Source organism: Ovis aries, chromosome 4, assembly GCF_016772045.2.
Source record: "Ovis aries strain OAR_USU_Benz2616 breed Rambouillet chromosome 4, ARS-UI_Ramb_v3.0, whole genome shotgun sequence".
NCBI classification, from domain to species: Eukaryota; Metazoa; Chordata; class Mammalia; order Artiodactyla; family Bovidae; genus Ovis; species Ovis aries.
In genome coordinates, this window is record NC_056057.1 from 33,264,591 (window position 1) to 33,292,459 (window position 27,869).

The following is a 27,869-nucleotide window of genomic DNA, read 5'->3' on the forward strand; positions in this document are numbered from 1 at the left end:
ACTCACTAGTATTACATGGTATGGGTATACCATAGTTTGTTTCAAGTGATATCCAGTTTTTGACTCTGAATAAGACTGCTGCATACGGTCATTCACAGGTTTTGGTGTCAACGTACAAGAAAAAACTACTCGCTGTTTTTCTCTCTGAAAACTCAGAATTCTTCTGAACAGATTAGTGGTATTTTTCCCCCTACCAAGCAGTCCTCTAGTTCAGACCGGTGGTGTTCTGCAGTTTAACTCAATTCTGACACCATCTACCTGGAGTTAGTTGTCAGCTCCCACGGGACTGTCCCATTTCAGACACCACTCTCAAGGCCAGGTTGTCACCCATGCTTCTGACTGACTGGTTGCAAGTCAAAAGACAGAAGTCCCCACGATCCTTTCCTTGGGTTCAGTAATTTGCTAGAACAGCTTGCAGAACTCAGGAAGGAAATTTACTTAAGAGATTACTAGTTTATTATGAAGGGACACAACTCAGGAAGAGCTAGATAGAAGAGGTGCACAGGGCAGGACTTAGGGGAGGCATGGAGCTTCTGCGTCCTCCCCAGGCCTGTCATTCTCCCAGCACCTCCCTATGCTCACCAGCCTGGAAGCCTCCAAATGCCTTTCTTCAGAGATTTTAATGCAGGCAGCATTCCTTGCTGTTCACTCAGTCGTGTCTGACTTTGCAACCCCATGTACTGTAGGACACTAGGTGCCCCTGTCCTTCCCCATCTCCCTGAGTTTGCTCAAACTCATGTCCTTTGAGTCGATGATGCCATCCAACTATCTAATCCTCTATTGCCACCTTCTCTTGCCCTCAATCTTTTCCAGCATCATGGTCTTTTCCAGTGAGTTGGCTCCTTGCATCAGGTGGCGGAACTATTAGAGCTTCAGCGTCAGTCCTTTCAATGAATATTGAGGTGACTTCCTTTAGGATTGACTGGTTTGATCTCCTTGCTGTCCAAAGGACTCTCAAGAGTCTTCTCCAGCACCATAGCTTGAAAGCATCAATTCTTTGGCACTTAGGCTTCTCTATGGTCCAACTCCGACATCTGTAGATGACCGTGGAAAAACTGTAGCTTTGACTATACTGACCTTTGTCAGCAAAGTGATGTTTCTGCTTTTTAATATGCTGTCTGGGTTTGTCATAGCTTTTCTTCCAAGGAGCAAGTGTCTTTTAATTTCATGGCTGCAGTCACCATCTGCAGTGATTTTGGAGCCCAAAAAATAAAGGCTGTCACTTTTTCCAGTTTCCCCATCTATTTGCCATGAAGTGATGGGACCAGATGCTGTGATGTTAGTTTTCTGAATGTTGAGTTTTAAGCGAACTTTTTCACTCTTCTCTTTCACTTTCATCAAGAGGCTCTTTAGTTCTTTGCTTTCTGTCATAAGGGTGGTGTCATCTACATATCTGAGGTTATTGATATTTCTCCTGCAGTTTTGATTCCAGCTTGTGCTTCATCCAGGCTAACACTTCTCATGATGTAATCTGCATATAAGTTAAATAAGCAAGGTGACAATACGCAGTGTGGACGTACTCCTTTCCCAATTTGGAACCAGTCTGTTGTTCCATGTCCGGTTCTAACTGTTGCTTCTTGACCTCCAGATTTCTCAGGAAGCAAGTCAGGTGGTGTGGTGTTCCCATCTCTTGAAGAATTTTCCACAGTTTTTTTGTGATCCACACAGTAAAAGGCTTTGGCATAGTCAAGAAAGCAGAAGTAGATAATTTTTTTCAGAAATTCCCTTGCTTTTTCTATGATCCAAAGGATGTTGGCAATTTGATCTCTGCTTCCTCTGCCTATTTTAATCCAGCTTGTACATCTGGAAGTTCTTGGTTCACATACTGTTGAAGCCTAGCTTGAAGAATTTTGAGCATTACCTTGCTAGCAGGTAAAATGAGCTCAGTTGTGTGGTAGTTGGAACATTCTTTGGCATTGTTCTTTAATGGGATTGGAATGAAAACTGACCTTTTGCAGTCCTATGGTTACTGCTTAGTTTTCTCAATTTGCTGGCATATTGAATGCAGTACTTGAACAGAATCATCTTTAAGGATTTGAAGTAGCTCGGCTGGAAATCCTTCACCTCCACTAGCTTTGTTTATAGTAATGCCTCCTAAGGCCCACTTGGCTTCACACTCCAGTGTCTGGCTCTAGGTGAGTGACCACACCATTGTGGTTATCCAGGTCATTAAGATGTTTTTTGTATAATTCTTCTGTGTTTTCTTGCCACCTCTTCTTCATATCTTCTGCTTCTGTTAAATTCATACCATTTTTATACCTTTGCTCTATGTCAGTTAGGAAATTATAGGAATTTTGGAGCTGTGTGCCAGGATCCATGGATTAAGACCAAAATGTATATATTTTCTTAATTATAATATCATGGTAAGTTTTCATTTCTCTGGAGTAAATATCCATGAGTTTCTGGGTCATATGGTAGTTGCCTGTTCATGGTTTAAGAAACTGCCAACCTGTTTACTAGACTGATAGTATCATTGTACATTCCTAGTGGCAGTGTATGACTGTTCTAACTTCTCCACATCCTCACTAGCATTTGGTGTTGTTACTATTTTCATTTTAGCAGTTCTGATACCTTATTGTGGTTTTAATTTACATTTTCTGTAGTGGCTACTGATGTTGAAAACCTGTTCATATGTTTATTAGCCATCAGTTTATCCTTTTCAGTGAAATGACTCTTCATGTCATTTGCCCATTTTCTAATTGAACTCTTTATATTTTTACTGTTAAGTTTTGAGTTCTCCTTGTATTATCTAGATACTAGTCCTTTGTTGAATATGTAGTTACTAAATTACTCAATATTTATTCCCACTCTCTACCTTCCCCCTTTATCCTCTTAAGCAAAGTCTTTCATGGAGTAAAAGTTTTTAATTTTGATGAAGTCCAGTTAGTTTTTACTTTATAGATCATGGTTTTGGTGTCAAATCTAAGAACTCTTTATTTACTCTTAGATCTGAAGATTTTCTCCTATTTTTAAAGTCCTTGATCCATTTTGAGTCATTCTTATATAATCTATAGATTTGAGGTTGAAGTTTCTTCTTTTTTGTTTATTTTACCCTTTGGTTGTCCAATTGCGTTTGTTCAAAAGGTATCGTTCCTCCATTAAGATGCTTTTGCACTTTATCAGAAATCATTTGGGCATATTGTGTGAATCTATTTATAGGTTGTTTATCCTGTAACATTTATCTGTTACCTATATCAGTACCACATGGTCTTAATTAGTGTAGCTGTAGAGTAAATCCTGAAATCAGTAGATTCCTTCTGCTTTATTCTTATTTTTCTTTTTGGAAGTTGTTTTAGCTATTTCTAAAGTTCCTTTGTCTTTCCATATAAAGTGTTTTGGAAGTTTAACGTTTGTTTTTGTGGGTGCTGGGTCTTTGTTGCTGCATGAGGGCTTTCTCTGGTTGCAGCGAGCTTGTACGGGGGCTACTTTGTAGTTGTGGTGCTCAGGTGTCTCACCTTGTTGTGGTGCTCTAGTTTACTGTCTATGCTTTTTTCTGTAAGTTTTTTGGTTTCATGTCTTAGATATAAGCCTTTAATGTATTTTGAATTTATTTTTGTACATGGTGTGAGAGAGTAGTCCAGTTTGATCCTTCTACATGTAGCTGTCCAGTTTTCCCAACACTGTTTATTGAAGGGGCAGTCTTGCCCACACAGTGTATTCTTGCCCCTTTTATCATAGATTAATTGCTTATATAGTTGTGGGTTCATTTCTGAGCTCTCTATTCTGTTCTGTTGATCTGTGTCTGTTTCCAGCCAGTACCATATTGTTGTGATTCAGTTAGTCAGTTCAGTCTCTCAGTCGTGTCCAGCTCTTTGCCACCCCACGGACTGCAGCATGCCAGGCTTCCCTGTCCATCACCTACTCCTGGAGCTTGCTGAAACTTAAGTCCATCGAGTTGGTGATGCCATTCAGCCATCTCATCCTCTGTAATCCCCTTCTCCTCTGGCTTTCAATCTTTCCCACCATCAGTCTTTTCCAATGAGCCAGTTCTTTGCATCACATGGCCAAAGTACTGGATTATAATTGCTTTACAATGTTGTGTAGTTTCTTCTGTACAATAAAGTGAATCAGCTATATGTGTACATATATCCTAACCCTCCTGGACTTCCCTCCTCCTCACCTCTTTCCCACCCATTTAGGTCATCACAGAGCTCAGCTTCCTGTGGTTTATAGCAGGTTCCTGCTAGCTATCCACTGTACACATTTGTTGTTGATGTTCAGTCGCTCAGTTGTATCTGACTCTTTTCAACCCCCTGGACTGCAGCACACCAGGCTTCCTTGTCCTTCACCATCTCCCGGAGCTTGCTCAAATTCATATCCATTGAGTCGGTGATGCCATCCAACCATCTCATCCTCTCTTGTCCCCTTCTCCTTCTGCCTTCACTCTTTCCCAGAGTCAGGGTCTGTTTCAGTGAGTCAGTTCTTTGCATCAGGTGGTCAAAGTGTTGGAGCTTCAGCTTCAGTCCTTCCAGTGAATATTCAGGATTGATTTCCTTTAGGATGGACTGTATTGACCTCCTTGCAGTCCAAGAGACTCTCAAGAGTCTTCTCCAACACCACAGTTCAAAAGCATCAATTCTTCAGCACTCAGCTTTCTTTATGATCCAGTTCTCACATCCATAGACAACTACTGAAAAACCATAGCTTTGACTATACGGAGATTGGTTGGCAAAGTAATGTCTCTGCTTTTTAATATGCTATCTAGATTGGTCATGACTTTTCTTCCAAGGAGCAAGCATCTTTTCATTTCATGGCTGCAGTCACCATCTGCAGCGGTTTTGGAACCCAGGAAACTAAAGTCTCCCTGTTTCCACTGTTGCCCCATCTATTTGCTGTGAAGTGATGGGACCAGATGCCATGATCTTAGTCTTTTGAAAGTTGAGTTTTAAGCCAACTGTTTCACTCTCCTCTTTCACTTTAGTGGCTCTTTAGTTCCTCTTTGCTTTCTGCCACAAGGATAGTGTCATCCGCATTTCTGAGGTTATTGATATTTCTCCTGGCAATCTTGATTCCAGCTTGTGCTTCATCCAGCCTGGCATTGCTCATGATGTACTCTGAATATAAGTTAAATAAGCAGGGTGATGATATGCAGCCTTAATGTACTCCTTTCCCAATTTTGAACAAGTCCATTGTTCCATGTCCAATTCTAACTGTTGCTTCTTGACCTGCATACAGATTTCTCAGGAGGCAGTTGAGGTGGTCTGGTATTCCCATCTCTTTAAGAATTTTCCAGAGTTTGTTGTGATCTACACAGTCAGTGGATGAGATGATTGGATGGCATTACTGACTCAATGGACATGGGTTTGAGTAAACTCTGGGAGTTGGTGATGGACAGGGAGGCCTGGCGTGCTGCAGTCCGTGGGGTTGCAAAGAGTCAGATGTGATTGAGCGACTGAACTGAAGTGAACACAGTCAGAGGATTTAGTGTAGTCAATGAAGCAGAAGTAAATGTTTTTCTGGAATTTCTCTTGCTTTTTTCAACACTTGCCAGTAGTTGTTGGCAATTTGATCTCTGCTTCCTCTTCCTTTTCTAAAACCAGCTTGAACATCTAGAAGTTCATGGTTCACATATTGCTGAAGCCTGGCTTGGAGAATTTTGAGCACTACTTTACTAGCATGTGAGATGAGTGCAATTGTGTGGTAGTTTGAACATTCTTTGGCATTGCCTTTCTTTCGGATTGGAATGAAAACTGACTTTTCCTGTGGCCACTGCTTTGTTTTCCAAATTTGCTGGCATATTGAGTGCAGCACTTTCGTAGCATCATCTTTTAGGATTTGAAATAGCTCAACTGGAATTCCATCACCTCCACTAGCTTTGTTCATAGCGATGCTTCCTAAGGCCCACTTGATTTCACATTCCAGGATGTCTGGCTCTAGGTGAGTGATCACACTGTCGTGGTTATCTGGGTTATTAACATCTTTTTTGTATAGTTCTTCTGTGTATTCTTTCCACCTCTTCTTAATCTCTTCTGCTTCTTTTAGGTCCATACCATTTCTGTCCTTTATTGTGCCCATCTTTGCATGAAATATTTCCTTGATATTTCTAATTTTCTTGGAAGGGATCTCTAGTCTTTCCCATTCTATTGTTTTCCTCTATTTCTTTGCACTGATCACTTAGGAAGGCTCTTTCATCTCTCTTTGCTCTTTGGAACTCTGCATTCACATGGGTATATCTTTCCTTTTCTCCTTCACCTTTAGCTTCTCTTCTTTTCTCAGCTATTTGTAAGGCCTCCTCAGACAACCATTTTGCCTTCTGCATTCTTTTTCTTGGGGGTGATTTTGTTTACCACCTCCTATACAGTGTTACAACCTCCATCCATAGTTCTTCAGGTACTCTATCAGATCTAATCCCTTGAATTTATCGTCACTTCTACTGTATAATCGTAATGAATTTGATTTATGTCATTTCTGAATAGTCTAGTGGTTTCCCCGGCTTTCTTCAATTTAAGTCTGTATTTTGCAATAAGGAGTTCATGATCTGAGCCGCAGTCAGCTCCCAATCTTGTTTTTGCTGACTGTATAGAGCTTCTCCATCTTTGGCTGCAAAGAATATAATCAATCTGATTTCGATAATGACCATCTGGTGATATCCATGTGTAGAGTTGTCTCTGATGTTGTTGGAAGTGAGTGTTTGCTATGACCAGTGTGTTCTCTTGGCAAAACTCTGTTAGCCTTTGCCCTGCTTCATTTTGTACTCCAAGGCCAAACTTGGCTGTTACTCCAGGTACGTCTTAACTACTTTTTCATTCCAGTCCCCTTTGATGAAAAGGACATCTTTTTTTGGTGTTAGTTCTAGAAGGCCTTGTGGGTGTTCACAGAACCATTCAACCTCAGCTTCTTTGGCATTGGTTGTGGGGGTATAGACTTGGATCACTGTGATATTGAATGCTTTGCCTTGGAAACAAAACGAGATCATCCTGTCGTTTTTGAGATTGCACCCTAGTACTTCATTTCAGAGTGTTTTTTTGAGTGTGAGGGCTACTCCATTTCTTCTAAGGGATTCTTGCCCACAGCAGTAGATATAATGGTCATCTGAATTAAATTTGTCTATTCTAGTCCATTTTAGTCCACTGATTCCTAAAATGTCAGTGTTCACTCTTGCCATCTTCTGTTTGACACTTCCAATTTACCTGGATTCATGGACCTAACCCTTCAGGTTCCTATGCAGTATTGTTCTTTAGAGCATCGGACTTTACCTCCATCACCAGTCACATCTGCAACTGGGCATTGTTTTTGCTCTGCCTCTGCCTCTTCGCTCTTTCTGGAGCTATTTACCCACTCTTCTTCAGTAACAGCTGGGCACCTACCAACCTGGGGAGTTCATCTTTCAGTGTCATATCTTTTTGCCTTTTCATGCTGTTCATGGGGTTCTGAAGGCAAGAATATTGAAGTGGTTTGCCATTCTCTTCCCCAGTGGACCATGTTTTGCCAGAACTCTCCACCATGACCCATCCGTCTTGGGTGGCTCATAGTATCATTAGGTTAGAGAAGGCTTTGAACCATGTGATCAGTTTGGTTAGTTTTCTGTGATTGTGGTTTTCAGTCTGTCTGCCCTCTGATGGATAAAGGTAAGAGGCTTGTGGAAGGTTTCTGATGGGAGGGACTGGCTGTGGGTGAATCTGAATCTTGCTGTGATGGGTGGGTCAGTAAATCTTTAATCCAATTTTCTGCTGATGGGTGGGACTGTGTTCCCTCCCTTTCAGTGCCATGACCCACAGCAGGTCATTGTTGATCCATGCCTCTGCTGGACACTCTGGGATGCTCCTAGGCAAGTTTGGCTCACTCTCTTATGGGGTTACTGCTCCTTTCTCCTGGGTCCTGGTGTGTACAAGTTTTTGTTGTACCCTCCAAGAGTCTGGTCCCCAGTCCTGTGGAAGTTCTGTAATCAAATCCCACTGGCCTTCAAAGTCAAGTTCCCTGGGGATTCTCAGTCCCTTTGCCGGATCCCCAGGTTGAGAAATCTGCTTTGGGCCTTAGAACTTTTGCAACAGTGCGAGAACTTCTTTGCTATAACTGTTCTCCAGTTTGTGGGTCATCTGCTCGGTGGCTGTATGGTTGAGCTAATGGCAGCCTCCTCCAAGAGGCCTTAGGCCGCATGCTGTGCCTCCCAGGTCTGCTGCAGCCAGAGCCCCTGTCCCCCCAACAGGCCACTGTTGACCCATGCCTCCGCAGGAGACACTCAAACACTCAAAGGCAGGCGTGGCTCAGTCTCCTGTGGGGTCTCTGGGTCCTGATGTACACAAGGTTTTGTTTGAGCCCTCCAAGCGTCTCTGGCGGGTATAGGGATTGATTCTAAATGTGATTTCTCCCCTCCTACCATCTGGCTAAGATCAAGTGGTGGCTCAGACGGAAAGCGTCTGTCTACAGTGTGGGAGACCTGGGTTCGATCCCTGGAAAAGGAAATGGCAACCCACTCCAGTACTCTTGCCTAGAAAATCCCATGGACGGAGGAGCCTAGTGTCCATGGCGTTGCAAAGAGTTGGACACAACTAAGCGACTTCACTTCACCGTCTTGTTGGGGCTTCTCCTTTACCCTTGGATGTGGGGTATCATTTTTTGGTGGGATCCAATATTCTCCTTTCAGTGGTTGCTCAGCAGCTAGTTGCAATTTTGGAGTTCTCGCAGAAGATGAGCGCATGTCCTTCAACTCTGCCACCTTAGGGGTCTGTTTTGATGCCTGCAGTTTTATAATGTGGTTTGGAATCAGCAATAATGATAACCTCTAGTTTTGTTTTTCTTTCTCAAGATTGTTTTGGCAATGCAGGATCTTTTGTGTTTCCATACAAATTTTAGAATATATTTGTTCTAGTTCAGTAAAAAATGCCATTGTCATTTTGATAGGAATTGTATTGAATCTATAGATTGCCTTGTGTAGTATAGTCATTTTAACATTATTCTTCCAATCAAAAAACATCTGTTTGAGTAACCCTCAATTTCTAGTCTTATAATTTTCTGATTATAATATAATAATTCAGTATTATTATACTTATAATAATTCAGTATTAATATTTTACCACCTTGTTTAGTTAGATTTATTCCTAGGTATTTCATTCCTTCTGATAAGATTGTGAATGGGATAATTTCCGTAGTTTTCCTTGTTGATAGTTTTTAGTGTTTAGAAATGCAGTGGATTTCTGTATATTAATTTAGCATCTTGCAACTTTATTGAACTCATGAGGAGCTCTAGTAGTTTTCTGCTGGCATCTTCAGGATTTACTGCGTTTAATATCATGTCATCTGTAAATGGTGACAGTTTTACTTCCTCCTTTCCAATTTGGATTTCTTGTATTTTTTTCTTCTCTTCTGTGGCTAGGACTTTGAAAACTATGTTGAATAAACCATATTGAATGATGAGAGTAGATGTATCCTTGTCTTGTTCCTGATCTTAGCAGAGATGCTTTCAACTTTGCACTGTTGACTATGATGTTAGCTGTGGGCTTGTTGTCTATGGCTTACAGTGTGTTGAGGTATGTTCCCTCTGTTGAGGGAACATATACCCACTTTGTTGAGGGTTTTTATCATGAAAGAATGTTGAATTGTGTAAAAAGCTTTTTCTGCACCTATTGAGATGATCATATGCATTTATTTTTAGCTGAATTATTTTATTTTATGTATTTTTTCATTTGTACACTTTACTTTTGGCTGTGCTGGGTCTTTGTTGCTACGCAGGCTTTTGTTTTCCGCCTAGTTGCAGGGAGTGGTGGCTACTCTGTAGTTGGTGGTGCACGGGCTTCTCATTTTGGGGGTTTGGAAGTTTTTCTTCCTGTACAGTTTTTTGGAATAGTTTCAGAAGGATGGGCATTAACTCTTCTCCAAGTATTTGTTAGAATTCACCTGTGAAGCCATCTGGTCATGGACTTTTGTCTATTGGAAGTTGTTAAATTACTGATTTAATTTCATTTCTGGTAATTCATTTATTCATAGTTTATATTTCTTTCTGGTTTAGGAATTTTTCCATTTTTTCCCCTGGTCATCCATTTTACTGGCATATAGTCATTAATCTGTTATGATCCTTTGTATTTCCGTGGTATCAGTTGTGAAATTCCATTTTGATATATAGGTTTTTGTGTATATATTCCTTTGCTGAGCTGTTCTTATGTTTCATTTGTTTCAGACATCTTGTAAGTGATCAGTCAGTGATTTCTGTGTTGATTGCTCTAGAACCTTTGTCAGATAATCCTGTCAGTCTGACTTTTGGTGTCTGTCTGGTGTCTCCTTTCTTTCAGTTTGACATCTTCCTTCTTGTTTATTTATTTATTGTCTGCACCAAGTGGTTTGCAGGATCTTAGTTCCCTATCCAGGGATCGAACCTGGCATCCTGGCAATGAGAGTGCCAGTTTGTAACCACTGGACCACCAGGGAATTTCCTCTTCCTGCTTCTTAAAATGACAAGTGATTTTTTTTTTTTTTAAATTGGAACCAGGAAATTTTGAGTATTATGAGGCTCTGAATCTCATTTAAATATGCCAGTTGGCCCTTTTGACACTGTCGGCTCAGAGGAAGAGGGCGCCACCTTGTTATTAGGCTGGTAGAGCTGGAAGTCCGTGTTCCTTCCATGTCAGCCTCCACTGACACACAGAGTGGGAGTCGGGGGCTTTCACTGTGGGACGGTGTGGTCTGAGTGTTTGTGTTCCCTCCAGAATTCATTGTTGAAATCCTAATGCCTGATGCAGTCGTTTTAGGACGTGGAGCCTTTGGGAGTTGATTAGGTCATGAGGGCAGAGACCTCATGAATGAGATTAACGCCCTTAGAAGAGAGACTGCAGAGCTTCCTCGCCCCTCGGCCTTGTGACGACACAATGAGAAGTGTGAAATCCAGAACAGGGCCCTCATTTGACCTTAGTAGAACCTGGATCTTGGACTTCTGGCTTTGAGAACTGAGAAATAAATTAATGATGTTCCTAAGCTACCCACTCTGTCATGTTTTGTTACAGCAGCCTTAACAGACTAAGACAGTGGGAGTGGAATTTCTGACTCCCCAGGTGATTTCCGTTGCCTCTGGTGAGGCGGCCTTATTACTGTCGGGTCTCCACTACTAGTCCTCTGATATTACTAAGAGCCCTTGACATACTCATCATTGTTACTGAAAAGCCCCAGTCTCATAATTTTAAAATCTCTGCCACTCACCTAGAGCCAGACATCCTGGAATGTGAAGTCAAGTGGGCCTCAGGAAGCATCGCTATGAACAAAGCTAGTGGAGGTGATGGAATTCCAGTTGAGCTATTTCAAATCTTGAAAGATGATGTTGTGAAAGTGCTACACTCAATATGCCAGCAAATTTGGAAAACTCAGCAGTGGCCACAGGACTGGAAAAGATCAGTTTTCATTCCAATCCCAAAGAAAGGCAATGGCAAAGAATGCTCAAACTACCACACAATTGTACTCATCTCACATGCTAGTAAAGTAATGCTCAAAATTCTGCAAGCCAGGCTTCAGCAGTACATGAACCGTGAACTTCCAGATGTTCAAGCTGGTTTTAGAAAAGGCAGAGGAACCAGAGATCAAATTGCCAACATCTGCTGAATCATCAAAAAAGCAAGAGAGTTCCAGAAAAAAACGTCTATTTCTGCTTTACTGAGTATGCCAAAGCCTTTGACTGTGTGGATTACAATAAACTGTGGAAAATGCTGAAAGAGATGGGAATACAGACCACCTGACCTGCCTCTTGAGAAACCTATATGCAGGTCAGGAAGCAACAGTTAGAACTGGACATGGAACAACAGACTGGTTCCAAATAGGAAAAGGAGTCCGTCAAGGCTGTATATTGTCACCCTGCTTATTTAACTTCTGTGCAGAGTACATCGTGAGAAATGCTGGGCTGAAAGAAGCACAAGCTGGAATCAAGATTGCCAGGAGAAATATCAATAACCTCAGATATGCAGATGACACTACCCTTATGGCAGAAAGTGAAGACGAACTAAAAAGCCTTTTGATGACAGTAAAAGAGGAGAGTAAAAAAGTTGGCTTAAAGCTCAACATTCAGAAAACTAAGATCATAGCATCTGTTTCCATCACTTCATGGCAGATAGATGGGGAAACAGTGGAAACAATGTCAGACATTATTTTTGGGGGCTCCAAAATCACTGCGGATGGTGATTGCAGCCATGAAATTAAAAGATGCTTACTCCTTGGAAGGAAAGTTATGACCATCCTAGATAGCATATTGAAAAGCAGAGGTATTACTTTGCTAACAAAGGTCTGTCTAGTCAAGGCTATGGTTTTTCCAGTAGTCATGTATGGATGTGAGAGTTGGACTGTGGAGGAAGCTGAGCGCGTAAGAATTGATGCTTTTGAACTGTGGTGTTGGAGAAGACTCTTGAGGGTTCCTTCAAGAAGGACTTCAAGGAAGATCAGTCCTGGGTGTTCATTGGAAGGACTGATGCTGAAGCTGAAACTCCAATACTTTGGCCGCCTCATGTGAAGAGCTGACTCATTGGAAAAGACCCTGATGCTGGGAAGAATTGGGGGCAGGAGGAGAAGGGGACGACAGAGGATGAGATGGCTGGATGGCATCACTGACACAATGGACATGAGTTTGGGTGAACTCTGGGAGTTGGTGATGGACAGGAGGCCTGGCGTGCTGCGATTCATGGGGTCACAGAGTCGGACACGACTGAGCGACTGAACTGGATTCCCTATATGTATTTTGTCATTTTCCTCTACTGTTTTTTGTTTTGTTTTTTATTCACTTTAGTCTTTTTTTTTTTTTTTTTGATATTTTGGGACCCTGTCAACTGATATGTTTCACTAATTCAGGGAGGTTTTTGCTTATCATTGCATCAGGTAATTTCCTATTCTGTTTTCTTTCCTTTTGTCTATGACTCCACATAAACTAGTGCTGTAGTGCTTGATATTTCCCTTCAGGTCTCTGGGCCTCTGATCATTTTTGTACCCTCAGATCTCCGAGTCTCTGATCATTTTTCCAAAGTTTTTTTTTTTTTAATTTGGCCATGACACATGGGTTGCTGGATCACAGTCCCTGACCAGGGATTGAACTGGACCCTCAGCATTGACAGCATAAAGTCTTAACCACTGGACCACGGAGAAGTTCCCATTTTTCTTCATTCGTTTTCTCTTCCTTCTTCCGATTTAATTTTAGATTTGTCTTCAGTGACTCCTTGCTGTCTCCTTTCTGCTGTTAAGCCCACTTAGTTAATTTTTCATTTCAGGTTCAGAATTTTCACTTGTCAGTTTTAACAGTAATTATTTCCTTGCTGAATTCCAAATTTGTCCACGTACTATGGACCCATCATCTTTGTAACCCTTGCACATGTTTATAATAGGTGTTTTGGAGTTCTTATCTGCAGATAGCCTCATGTTAATCATCTCAGTGCTGGTTTCTGATGACGACTGCTTCGTTTGTTTCTTTTTATGTCTAATGAATTTTGATTGGATAGTGAACATTATGAAGAATGCTTTGTAAAGACTGTTGGTTCTTTTATATTCTTCCCAAGAGTCTGTTCTGTTCTAAAAGGCAGTTAACTTTGGCCAGATTCAGACTTCACAATCAGGCACCACTGTGGGGGGCTGCAGCTGAAATTCCCACCCCGTCTGCCATCCACGGGGTGTCTGGTTTGTTTTTGTTGTCTTCTCCTGGGGCTGCACAATTGAGTGGTGAGCCACATCTTGGGGCTGACTTTGTCTCTAAATTCAAGGGCTTAGGTCCTCTGGAGAAGAAAATGGCAACTCACTCCAGTGTTCTTGCCTGGAGAATTCCATGGACAGAGGAGCCTGGAGGGCTACAATCCATGGGGTCGCAGAGTCAGACATGACTGAGCGACTAAAACGGCAACAACAACATGTCCTCTGTAGCCTCTTTTCCTAGGATTTCCCTTCTGACTTTCTGATTAATCCACGAGCCTGAACTCTGGTGTTTGCCATCTCAAGCAAGTAAATGTACTGTTCCTTGCAGCTCCCATCGGCAAAAAGCTGTAAATGTGCAAACCTCATTCATGGCAATTTGACTTTTAACAGTAAGCTTCCCTCTAGCTTCTACTTGCTTTTTGTTCTTCCTGAGAGGTTTCAAATACTGGGTTTAAATAATGTTCTCTCAGATTTCATAATTTGAGAGGAGAGTTATTCTAACTTTCTGCCATCCCTCCACTTCCTTTTTATAATAATCTTCAAAAAACATTGCTTCTCAGCCCTAAGTAGAACAGTCCCAAGCTGAGTAATATAGGTTTATTTTGTAAGCAGGAACTGTCATTTAGAAATGCATTATTTGTGTCTAGAAGTTGAGAAAAATTCTTTTTTCCTTTTTAAAGAATGGGCGTATATAAATCTGGGAAGCTTTTATTTTAGAAATAAATGCTTAAAAGAATCAAATACCAATTATCACTATAAGCTTTTTTGTTTATTTTGACCACTTTTTTTCTATTACAATTTTAGGATGCTTTTTTGAAAATCATTCGAAATGAGGGCATTAAATCCCTATGGAGTGGCCTTCCTCCTACGTTGTAAGTTGAAATTTAGTATTTTTCTTACTTAGTGATGGTGGTGGTTTTGTTTTGCCTTATCAGTATGATGGGACAACATCATGCATTTTTAATATCAGAACTTTTCATTTTCTAGAGCATTGTTTTGTGACTCTGACACTACCCCACATTTAATGATTTGCTAGAAGCACTCATAGGATGTATACTAATGTCTGTGGTTTATTACCGCAAAAGGCATGAAGCGGAATCAGTGAGGGGAGAGGCGTGAACTGGAATCAGTGAGGGGAGAGGCCCAACAGGAGCTGGCCAGGTGGAGTCCTCCCAAGACCCCGCTTGTGACACGCAGGGCGCATGCTGCCTCTCCTAGCCCCAGGCCGCCGCGGCCAGTGCAGGGGTTCAGCCTTACCGGCACTTGAATCTGAGTCTAGGGTTTGCACTGGGGGCTGATGATATAGCATGCTGTGTTCATGACTGGCTGTGGTTACTGAAACTCCAGCCCCCCAAAAAGAAGCAGATGTTTACCAAAACTCACATCAGTTGCACAAATCAATGCAGGCAAGCTAGTTTAGTGCTCTAGACATACAGAAAAGCCTTGTTACAGGGAGTATTTTGAGGGCTAAATTCCTTGAAGATGACCCTAGGTCAAGTAGACAAATAGACCCTCCTGAAGATACTGGATTTGGGGCACAAGCATACTTTATTTTTCCATGTTCAGAAATTAAGAAATTAGTGTTCATTTGAGTTTTTACTAAAATAATGAGAGGTATTGTGCTATTTATACCTCTTCTCCAGATACTGAAATTCTGTACTAACTAGCTATTAGGTGAATTCACATGACAAGCTAGTAAGGCTGAATGTAAAAATTCCAATTAATACCTTGCCTTTCTCTGCCTCACTTTTCTGATTTATCTTGTTATGGAGCACATTAGTCAGTTTTGAGGCACATACTGTGAACAGTGCCTAAGGTTGTAAGGTTGGTGATAGATCCAGGAGCAGCAGTCAGTCCTGTTCCTAAGTGCTCGTCACCGCACTTCACTGTCGAGTGTTAGGCGTTGCCACGTGTGGTCTGTGATAGTCCTTTGGTTAGACCAGAAACAGAGACCAGTTTCTTGTTGTGTTAAATCTTTATGACATGATAGTACCTTCAACTTTGTGTTTAATTAATAAGTCCCTGTTGATATTTCCATTTGAAAGAATGTCATTGGAATTTGCTTTGAGTATGTATAATTCTGGTGACATTATTTTCAGTTATAAGCAGGTATGACATGGTCCACAGTTCAACAGTGTTTTATAATTGTGCTTGTACTTTTTTACAAGTAATTTTTACAAGATTTTTTACTTTAGTGATTTTCATGTTACCGTAATATATGTAGTTGGGAATGAAGACCAGACACACAATAAGTCAAGACGACTTATTTGTCTTTTCATATTTTTGACCTGACTGGGTGCTCTAAACTTCCCTTCTCTACTACATTACAAATCTCTGGAGAGCAGAAACCTACTTTACATCTTTTTGTTGTCTAAGTTAAACACTGCTAATTCCTAAAGAAAAATTGATCTCATAGCTGATTTGTTGTGGTTTTCAGCTTCTGTAAAATAGAAGGATCTTCATTTTGTACTTCCCAGGTGGTGCAGTTGGTAAAGAACCCACCTGCCAGTGCAGGAGACACAAGAGATGTGGGTTTGATACCTGGGTCAGGAAGAGCCCCTGGAGAAGGAAATGTCAACCCACTCTGGTATACTTGCCTGGGAAATCCCATGGACAGAGGAGTGTGGCGGGCTGCAGTCCATGGGGTCTCAGAGAGTCTGATATGACTGAATACATATGCACTATGACTGTATCTTGTGCTTCATAGTAACGTAAGAATATGTTTCTGCCTTTTGATAGTGTTGGACCAATCTTTTCGTTTTTTCTAACAGAGTGATGGCAGTTCCTGCCACAGTTATTTATTTTACCTGCTATGATCAATTAACTGCTCTTCTGAGATCTAAATTAGGAGAAAATGAAAGCCGCATACCAATCGTTGCTGGAATCATGGCCAGACGTAAGTAATAAATTCAGAATATTTTCATTCTGATTTCTACTTAAAGCTTGCTTTAAAATGTTTACATTCGTGGAGAATTTCAAGCAGAGTATTGGTGACGGTTTATTTTGCATCATAGTTTGTCCTCCTATGCTGACACCTATGCTCTAGCAGTCACATTGTGTGGTGACTGCCGTCAGAACCAGACGGGATCAGCCTATCCTGTTAATTCTTGGACAGAGTCTCAGATGTGAGATTGTAGACCTTAGATTCTAGATTTTAGGATAATAACAGAGTCTAATTAATGCCAGAATCTTTCATCATTTTCTTTATACACTCTGAGATTCAGAGTTTAATCAGAAGGGCATTTTTCTCTGTGTAGTGGAAGTGAGGTTTATAATAGTCCTGGTTGATGTATAATGGCTGTGGACCTGCTCTTGAAAGAGTAAGGTATGTGAAATCCCTTTATCAAGGAAAAAAATCTGAGCCAGTATGTTGCCATCATGAGATACTAGACACAGTTTGCAGACATTTCAGAATAAAATTTTAAAATATAAAGATGCATGAAATACTCATTACTGCACGCATGTTTTCGTACTGCATGGCTTGCTTTAGTTGTATTCGCTTCTTTTGTACCAGTTGGCGCAGTGACTGTAATAAGTCCACTGGAATTGATCAGAACCAAGATGCAATCTAAGAAGTTTTCTTATGAGGAACTGCATCGATTTGTCAGCAAGAAAGTATCTGAAGATGGTTGGATTTCCCTCTGGAGGGGCTGGGCTCCTACCATTCTTAGAGATGTACCATTCTCAGGTAGGACTTATCTGCTACATTTTAAGTAGCTTTGTATGTACTACTTTTAAATGAAGGAAATTCTAGACTCTTTAAGGCTAAATGTAAGCTACTGTCTTAGGTGATCACACACACCTCGTTCAGTGTGGCTCTCTCAGATCTTGATGAGTATTTAATGGATGGTTTCTGTTTCAAGCCTGGTTTTCTTTTCTCTTTGTGTTTTCTTTTTAAATATCAGTTGGTGACTACTCATATTTAGGTAATGCAAGCTACCTTTAAAATTATTGTAAAGAAGTCATAATTAGTAAGATATGTAAAGTACTACGAATCAAAATATCATAACATTTAAGACCACCTGTGAATTATATTGACTCCTACTTTATTCAGTTATTAAAATTCTCCCCCACTTGAGTGAATGTCTTATAGGGACTATTATAAATCAGATTCAAGATTATGCTAATCATTGAATTATGAAGAGGGAGAAAATCATGAAGAAATACAAAATTAACAGCTTATAGAATGTGCATACTTCAGTAGTACTTCTGCTGTGAAACTGATGTTTCCATTTAAAACCTGGAAGAAAGAATTATTGAGAACCGTTGTATTAACATTCCACATTCTTTCTGTCTTTGATTTAATCCTTTGCTTGGACTCCTGTTCACAGTCCTGTATCTTTCCCTTTCCGTTAGTATTTTTCTTCAACTTTTGTGTTCAGCTATGCTTTTTAGAAACACCATGGATTCCTAGACCAGTACTTTTTCATTCTTTGTTTTGATGTTTTACACATAAAAAGTAGTAAGGATATAAATTACCAAGTGCACTGAGACACACCTGTGCCATCACCGCCTCTGTATATGAATTAGAACACTGCAGTTTTTAAAATCATGAAACCACGTATGTCCACCTCCACTGTCACATCCTCAGTGGTAACCTCTTACCTGAATTTTTATCATTTATTTGATTTTAAAAAGTAGTTTTACCACATATGTATTATTGCTAAACAGTGGTATTCAGTTTTGCCTATTTTTGAGGTATAAAAGTTATTTTACTTGGAAATATTCCTTGTTTTGTTTTATATGTGCAACTGTGTTTTTTTCACTCTTGTTTATACATGAATAAACAAATAAACAATGCTGTGAACATTTTTTAAGTCTCTTGCTGGGTATGTACAAGAATCTGCAGCTTTTAGTGCCTATTTTTAAAAATCTATTTAAAAAAAGTTTCCCAGGTGTTTGTGGATGTTGCAGTGTGAGTTGATTTTTGTCTGTTAGCTTATATTCAGCTTCTTCTAAAACTGTTATAAATTCTAATTTGTCTGCCTCCCTTTTATCTATGTAGACAATAATGTGTAAATTATAACTATTTCATTTTTAAGTTCGTGATGAATATCCTTTATCCAGTTGAAGAAGCTGCCATTTATTCCTAGGTTTCTAAGAAATTCCTTTGAATGCTTTTCCATCATTTTTAGATGATTCTACAATTCTGTTAATGTGATACACGGTATCTAAAGCATTTCTTATGTTTACCATCATTGTGTTTATCAGATAACCTAATTTAGTCATAGTGTGTGATAGTTCATGAAATACTTCAGTTTTTCTTCTTTTGGAGTTTTATATCAGTGTTCATGAGATGTGACTCTCCTTTCCTCTCGTGTTCTTGTTGGGATTTGAGATTAAAGTCCTTCTTTTTACTGATGCATAGTTTTGTTTATAAGACTCCTAGAATATTACTGAGAATTTGGATACTGTGTTTACAAATTTCACCTAGTATTTGCCTAAGCAGAAAGCAAGGTGTGTCAATACTAGAATTCTGTTTTCCTTTAATATATAATATTCTTCAAATATTTTCCATAAAGTCCACATTTCATTTCTAAATGTGTTCATTCTATTCTGTTTTTGTAGCAATGTACTGGTATAACTATGAAGTCTTAAAGAAGTGGTTGTGTGCAAAATCTGGCTTATATGAACCAACATTTATGATCAACTTTACCTCAGGGGCATTGTCTGGTTCTGTAAGTTTATTCTATTGTTGTTATATTCCAAAATAGTGATAATTGTCTTACTGAAACAGAACAAAATATTATGTAGCATTTCATGTCCATTGAGATAGAACAGCTTTAGGGTAGTGTATCGTCAAAGTGCTAAGTATTTACTACCCTATTTTGAAGATAAATTATCAGCACTAGCCATTAAATATTTTAAAATGCATTTTATATCTGTCTTTATTACATTACAAGTACATTATATCTTTCTGAAACTTTTGAACTTGTTAGATCATTAGTTATGATAATGAGTTTAGATGTACTTTATTACACAAAGTATTTGGCAGTTTGGTCATTAAATACCAGTAGATCTTGTTAGTTAATATTTATCTCTTATATATCATCTGATTGAATAGAAGTAATTGCATCCTTTGCTGCTAATTCCTGTTTCTTTGGGAACATTCTAGCTGAGTACCTCTTAAAAGAATTTAAAAAAAACTTACAATTAGAAGGGAGCAGCACCCAGTGACCGTTTTTGGGTAGTAGGGAGTTCACCTTTGGCCACTCCTCCACATAATGAAAACTCATGTAGTGGGCCTTTATGCAGATTCTTATCACCATGATCTTGGACACAGAGAGCTTTCTTATCCCCACATACTTAGAGAATGAATTTGTGATGACACAGTGATGTGCTGACATACTGGAACCAGATAGAGACAGTGAAGGAACACAGTGCAGTCATGGAGACTGGCAGAAAAATACTGGAGTCACTGTCAGAAAACCTAACCTCAGGCTACAGAAGACCCTGAGATTGTGTTCAAAATTGAGACATGAAGATTCTCGGGTCTGGTATATGTCAGATTAACCCTGCTGCTGCTGCTGCTAAGTTGCTTCAGTCACGTCCGACTCTGTGCGACCCTATAGACGGCAGCCCACCTGGCTCCTCCGTCCCTGGGATTCTCCAGGCAAGAACACTGGAGTGGGTTGCCATTTCCTTCTCCAGTGCATGAAAGTGAAAAGTGAAAGTGAAGTCGCTCAGTCGTGTCCGACTCTTAGCTACCCCATGGACTGCAGCGTACCAGGCTCCTCCATCCATGGGATTTTCCAGGCAAGAGTACTGGAGTGGGGTGCCATTGCCTTCTGCAGATTAACCCTGAAGTGAAGTGAAGTGAAGTGAAGTGAAGTTGCTCAGTTGTGTCCGACTCTTTGCGACCCCATGGACTGTAGCCTATCAGCCTCCTCCGTCCATGGGATTTTCCAGGCAAGAGTGCTCGAGTGGGTTGCCATTTCCTTCTCCAGGAGATCTTCCCAACCCAGGAATCGAACCCGGGTCTCCTGCATTAGTGGGGTATAAATATACTGAGGCAAAAGAGAAATTCTTTGTATTAATTTAAGAAGTTAGAATACTAGCAAAATCTTTTCATTATTTCTATTTGTGAGGTGATTAAAAGTAACTTCAAATTTTATTTATATCTTAATCCACCATGAAATGAAAAACAAGTACCATTTATGTTTAGTGATCCATAACAATTGTAGAACCAATTCTGTACTTAGTGCGTTATGTAAAAAACAGAAAAAATTGGATGGCTGGAGGGTCGCAGCTTTCCAGTAACGAAAGAATGTTGTTTTACTATTTCTTACCTAACACAGAAAATATATTTTTAAAATCTTTAATAATTTAGAAAATATTACTGCCTTTTAACTGTTAAACAAATAAAAATGTGTCTGCAACAGGAAAAGCACATCAGTGGGATAATGTCCAGGCTTTCTGTTAGAAAACCGAACAGCCTAAACCTGTTATTCTGCAGAGTGTCAGGCTCATCCCGCATTGTTGCTGCCTTTGATACTCCCATCAGCACCCCCTATCCAGGGTTTCTGTACCTGCAGATTGAACCAATTCGATTCTTGGCTGTTGAATCCACAGATGTGGAACCACAGACACAGAGGACCAGCTGTGCTATGACATTTTATATAAGGGACAGATACTCGGCAGGTTTCAGTATCTGCAGCCAATGCACCTCAGAAACTAAAGAACAACTATATGTGTTGGATTGTGGAGAAACGATCATTGATTTTATCTTACCTGAGATCTCTGAAACTGGTTTCAAGAACTTAAATCTCCTTACATTGATAGGTGAAATAAAAGTAGATGACTTTAAAGGTCATTTTATGAGCATATTGGCCAAATGTAAGTTGGGAAACAGAAAATAGAGACTGTTTTACTTTGCATGACTGTTATATTAAATATAAGACATTCTTAAGGGAATTTGTTTTCAGAAAACCTTTCTCGCTTAATTAAGGCATTATGGAAATAACTGTTAAATTGATTAATTTGAAAATTTTAATTATTTTAATTGGAGGCTAATTACTTTACAGTATTGTAGTGGTTTTGCCATACATTGACATGAATCAGCCACGGGTGTACATGTGTTCCCCATGCTTAAGCCCCCTCCTACATCCCTCCCCATCCCATCCCTCAGGGTCGTCCCAGTGTACCAGCCCTGAGCACCCTGTCTGATGCATAGAACCTGGACTGGTGATCTATTTCACATATGTTAATATACATGTTTCAGTGCTATTCTTTCAGATCATCCCACCCTTGCCTTCTCCCAGAGTCCAAAAGTCTGTTCTTTACATCTGTCTCTTTTGCTGTCTCACATATAGGGTCATCACTACCATCTTTCTAAATTCCATATATATGCATTAATATACTGTATTGGTGTTTTTCTGACTTATTTCACTCTGTATAATAGGCTCCAGTTTCATCCACTTCATGAGAACTGATTCAAATGTATTCTTTTTAATAGCTGAGTAATACTCCATTGTGTATATGTACCACAGCTTTCTTACCCATTCCTCTGCTGATGGACATCTAGGTTGCTTCCATGTCCTGGCTATTATAAACAGTGCTGTGATGAACATTGGGGTACATGTGTCTCTTTCAATTCTGGTTTCCCCAGTTTGTATGCCCAGCAGTGGAATTGCTGGGTTGTATGGCAGTTCTATTTCCAGTTTTTTAAGGAATCTCCACGCTGTTCTCCATAGTGGCTGTACTAGTTTGCATTCCCATCAACAATGTAAGAGGGTTCCCTTTTCTCTGCACCTCTCCAGCATTTATTGTTTGTAGACTTTTTGATAGCAGCCATTCTGACCAGTGTGAGATGGCACCTCATTGTGGTTTTGATTTGCATGAAATGTGTTTTTAAAAATGATTTGGGAACTACATTTGATAAATATGTTGAAACCCATAAAGAAAATGTATGTAGGACTAAAAGTTCAAAAGTCCATTTTCTTTAATTTTTTTAACAATTTAAAAAACATTTGGAACATTTTAAATGCTAATTACTAAGTAATTTCTGCTTTAAAATACATATGCCTTCATCTGTAGTAAAGGAATAAAGGAACACACAGGAGCATCAGAAATTGTGAATACTGGTTTTGCAGTCAGAGGTCTGATTGGAATTCTGCCTGCCAACTAGTGTGGTGTGACCTCAGGAATATAGGGGGACTATTCTTTTAGTCCTGAACTTTGGGAGGAATACATAAGACTTTATCTGTCCTCTTCAATAGGAGCTTCTCTTAAACATCCCTGGTTTCACTTTAATTATGATTTTATTACTATGCTTATTAAGTAATATGCTAATTAGAGTATAAAATACTTTGGGAAAAATTTAAATTAATCAATTTTTTTTTTGTTAGTTTGCAGCTGTTGTAACTTTGCCATTTGATGTGGTAAAAACACAAAAGCAGACACAACTTTGGATATATGAAAGCCAGAAAAGTAAGTTTAATTAATTTAAAATGTGTCTAAGATGCCATGAAAAATATTTTCTTTCTAGATAGTTAGGAATATCTAAGATAGGGAAGACAAGATTCCCCCTGTCGCTTGGTTGCCTTCCTCTCTACTTAACTCAAACTAATGTACTGTTAGAATGGAGTACCCAGAAAAACCTCTAAACCTAAGCAAAAAATTTAAGAAATTTTAAAGACTATATTAGTATGCATATACATACTTTTTTTTCTTTTCTATTTTTTAGCTTCCCTTTTGATGTGTTTTGTTTTCCCCCTGCCTGTTATCCCATCTACTTCTTTATAACCTGTAATTTCTTCTAGAACAAAATTGTCCTGAGGACTTCCCCTTTAATGCAGAAGGTGCAGGTTTGATCCCTGGTTGGGGAGCTAAGATCCCACATGCCTCCTGGGCAAAAAAACCCATAAAACAGAAGCAATACTGAACAACCTCAATAAAGAATTTAACAATGGTCCGTATTTATAAAAAAGTACTATTAGTTGCTTCTACTATATTCATTCTGTTTTTATTATAGAAAGTGTAGCAAGCCCACTGGAAATAGGGCTTTGTTTCTGAAACATAACATTTTTAGGATTTGATCATTTGGACGGTCAGTAGAGGAGTGTTTATTGTTGTCTGTGCTTGAAATATTAGTAATCACACAGTGTTTCCTTACAGTATATGAAGCTGCTTTTCCCCTGTAGAAAGAGCTCCTGGACGTTGGCTCTTTAGGCAGGGCTCTGCCATGGCTTCCCTCCAGCTGAGAAGTCGTCTTCTTCGTCTTCTTTTACATTCATCTCACCCTACTGTTAAAATAGAGATCGGTTTGGAGCTTGAGCTGCATAACATTAGAAATACCCAGCTACTTAGCCTCCTTTCTTTACTAGTTGTTTCCAAACTTGAAAACATTTAAGCAAGGAGTATAAGTTGTCAACTTGCAGTATAAAGCTTTTGTCACTGACTGTGTTTAGAGAGTTAAATTTCAATCATAAATACTTTGTTCTTGGTTTTAAAATGTATCCTTTCTGTTTGGTTGCTCTAATTACTTTAGATAGATAGTTACTAATTACTATAGATAGTTTAGCTTCTTAAATGACAAGGCCTTATTTATCTTCATAGAGAATCTGATTTATATAGAAGAAATTTTGAGATAATGAGCCCCTCGTCATTAAGTTGCAGATTCTACAGAGCTGTTACTGAATGATCCCTTTCCCTAATTTTCCCTTTCTCCCTAGGCATACGTACTAAAATGTATTTTAATCCTAATGACTCAGAGTTGTCGTCACTGTACACATTGATGACTGTAGTTTCATAACGCAGCTCTCAGAAGCTAGTGAGACACTTAGGAGTGCTGGCTTATCACGCACTGGGCTGGGCAAGACTGAAATCTTCAGCTGTCACAGTGCTCACGTGGTAGGATGCCCACCTTTTAGCAGATTTTTTTTCACCTTTAGCGTCTGTAGTCTGGGGGCTAAGCCAGCTGCTTAGAATCATTGTGTACAACGAAGGTGAGCGAACTTGGTGTATGTACAGCACATTCATGAGGTTTATGTTTGAATCTGAGTAACATCTATTTTTGCTGTTTTCAAAAGATGTATAAATCTGTTTCTTTACTGTGTTCCAGACACTTGAGCAGTTGCAAATAAGCGAGATGTTACTGTTAGTTACAGGAAAACTCTTCCTTTCAGAGCAGACAGGATTGATTTATTTCAAGACTAGCACATTTATTCAGAAAGATTCTAGTAAGGTGGAACCTCCCTAGGGAAAATGAGCTATTTTCCTTAAAGCTTCTCTTTGGGGAAAAGAGTTTTTTTAATGTATGCACTAAAAGTACAATGAAAAATGGTTATCATGGCTTCACTTGGGGAACCCCATGAAAATTCCTGTACATCTTTAAAATTTTTCATTATGAAAAAATTTTTAAGATACGTATAAAAGTATAAAGGATACACACCACCTCCCTGATTGCATCGGGTCCTATGTACCTTAAAAGTTCCTTTAAAGTTTCTTTTAATGAATCCAACTATTAAAAATAAGATTTAAAATAGTTCTTTATGTAAACAGATCTGTTCTTATAATGAACTGATATATCCCAAAGCCCATTAACACTCTTTGATGTGTATTTATCTATATTAGAAATTAAGTGGTAATTTATAATAGCATCGTTTCTTTAACATTTAGTTTCTATGCCCTTGCAAATGTCAACCTGGAGTATAATGAAGAACATTGTTGCTCAGAACGGATTTTCTGGATTATTTACAGGTAAAAATATTTCCTTTACCAACTGTTGACTAAAATGTTTACTTTTCCTTTTAAATTAATTGCTTTTCAGCAGAAAATTTTTGAAAATATTCCTCATTTACTATTTCCTCCTAAGTATCTTTGCTGTAAGTTTAAAAATTTTAAATACCAGTTGCTTTTGAAGTAATTTGGAATTAAAGTGAGGAGTGAACAGTTCGGCTTGTTCTTTGACACCAGTTATGGGGCGGTGTTTTATATGTTAACTTCACTTAATTTGATAACTATCAGAATGAAACCAAATAAATTACATTTTAAAATGTAAGGAAAAATTTGGTCTGAATTTTTCTCTTCCCTTTTTAGGACTGATTCCTCGTTTAATTAAAATTGCTCCTGCTTGTGCTGTTATGATCAGTACATATGAATTTGGAAAGTCTTTTTTCCAGAAACAAAATGCTCAAAGACAGCAATACTAGAGATGCTGTTTCAACCTGAAATAACCACCATGACCAAATAATAAGAGGAGACTCTTAGACAAGAGCTTTTTTCACCTTTTTCGCTATTATCTTACAGTGGTTTTCTATCATTCTTATCTATAATTTAAATGAATAGTAAAACCCTACTTTGCATTTAATCATTCTGACTTCAAATTTTTATCCTAATTTTTGAGAACTTGAAAAAGATATTCCAGAAATCATAACCGTTGAGCATTCTTGTAAAGAAGAGAGAAATTATTCTACACTGAAAGCAATAATCTCAGAGTTTGGTATAGATTTCTGTGTAACTTCATCCTGTTGGGAGTGTCAGAGTCGTCGAACATTTTTGCAATTGTGTGCTGAATGATGTACAGAGTCTATGAGAATTCCCAAGTCTTTTATACACGTTTAAATCATGGACATAGATACTTAAGTGTTTCAACAAAGTAGATAATGGAAAGCAGTCTTTAAATATTATTATTCACATCATTTACCAAATATTGCCTATCAGTTATTTTCTTTAATTCACATGTATTTGGGTGTTTTCCCGCCCCCCACCATGTTACTGTTTTAAGGCCTCATGTGTATTAAGATTTCTCTGATCAAAGGTATGGCTATGTTATGTTCATGAACCAAAAATATAACTTGTATGATATTGATGCTGCTATTTTTGATGTCTAAAGACCCTGTGTTATCTACTGTTTCTGTGAGAGAGAGTGTTCACTGACCGTATTCAGTGTTCACCTCAGTCAAACTTGGGTGTGCAGTGGAAAAGCACGTTGTATTCAGGCCAGCGAGAAAGCCGTTTCAGCACAAGAAAGGCCTCTGGTTTCAGCTATCTTGTCATCAGGCATTACCATTTGTGAAGTTCTCTAGGTCACATCTCTTCGCTTGTCCTAACACCACTGAGACAGAGTATGTTCAAGATGTCCCTTGAGTTTACACATCTCACACGAGAGTGCTAGACCAAGAACTACCAAGCCAGTTTCCTTGAAGAAAGCTTTTGGTCACTGGAGGCTAATGCCTAAGACGTTTAATTTATGAATGTAAGAATGAAAAAGAATATGATTTCAAGACAAACAATATTTTTAAATATTTTTGTTTTCCTCAGGATATGTATACTCTAAGAAAAAGCACTTTATTGCAGTCTATCTGTATTTTATGAAAATGTGAAACATTTTTTCCCTAAAATAGAGTAATATATATTTAAATGGCAAATCTCTAGTGTTGGTAGGAATTAATGTATTTTCTAATATAGTAGAAAAATATTTAATGTTTCACCAGAAATAAACTATATAGGGTTTATATTTTAAACTTTTTGTGTTTATTTTATCCTGTGTTGATTTACCTTAAGTTTGCAACATATATATCCATAAAAATATAAATATATTTTCATTGAAATATTTTGTGCTTTCTTAAAGCTACCACTGTGCTTCTAGCTAAATACTTTCATATAAAATTATGTTAATGCTATTCTATAAACACATATATAAAACACACATGGAAGTTTATCTTGAACACTGATTTTTACAGTATTAAATTTAAATTTACCTTTGTCCTGCTGTGCTTCTTTTGGGTAACTGGTAGGAAGAGGCAGAAAAATTTAGGTTTTGAACAATAGTCTCAAAAATCAGTTATGTATTTCAGTTAATGTCACTTATAAACAAACAGAAGGGAAACTTTCATCCTTTCCTTCCCCACTATTGACGGCATTGTGGAAAATTATTATTTTATAACTAAAAGAACTTAAATAAACCTAACTCCCTGTAGTTTTTGTAACATACATTACATGCAAGGTATCTGAAAGAAAAGAAGTCTGAATTTAGGCTTTGTCTATACTTAAGTGGTAAAAAGCATTACTAGTAGGAACCAAAAAAGGTTTGGCTACAAACTGTATTCTTGGTAATGTTTCTAAATGCATTCTGTTAATGTTAAAATTTCTAACATACACATTTAATTTCTTACGTGTAAGTTTTTTAAGAAAAATGTCTTCTTCAGGTATTACATGCTTGCTGCTTTTCATATAATTCCATATTTTCAAAAATAAAGTTATTTCTAGGAAAACTAATCACTATGTTTATTTAGCCACATTTGACTCCTTTAATTCTAGCCTCTTTTTTTCCTCCTGGGGCA

At 38.7% G+C, this 27,869-nt stretch overlaps 1 protein-coding gene across 7 annotated transcripts in view; it reads left to right on the forward strand.

Moving 5' to 3' along the window:
- Window positions 1-27,869, forward strand: part of SLC25A40 (solute carrier family 25 member 40) — a 128,016-nt gene that overhangs the window by 46,316 nt on the left and 53,831 nt on the right. For 4 of the 7 annotated variants that reach the window (XR_009600340.1, XM_042249149.2, XM_027968516.3 and 1 more), the window contains exons 6-11: window positions 14,389-14,456; window positions 16,356-16,480; window positions 17,099-17,272; window positions 19,153-19,262; window positions 22,932-23,013; window positions 25,204-25,284. Coding sequence is in view for 6 of the 7 variants with exons in the window: in XM_042249149.2 (XP_042105083.1) it covers window positions 14,389-14,456; window positions 16,356-16,480; window positions 17,099-17,272; window positions 19,153-19,262; window positions 22,932-23,013; window positions 25,204-25,284 (640 nt within the window). In the remaining variant the exon portion in view is untranslated. Of the gene's footprint in view, window positions 1-14,388; window positions 14,457-16,355; window positions 16,481-17,098; window positions 17,273-19,152; window positions 19,263-22,931; window positions 23,014-25,203; window positions 25,285-25,623; window positions 27,805-27,869 lie in introns of those variants that run through there. The other 3 variants (XM_027968514.3, XM_060414588.1, XM_060414587.1) reach the window with 1 other exon arrangement.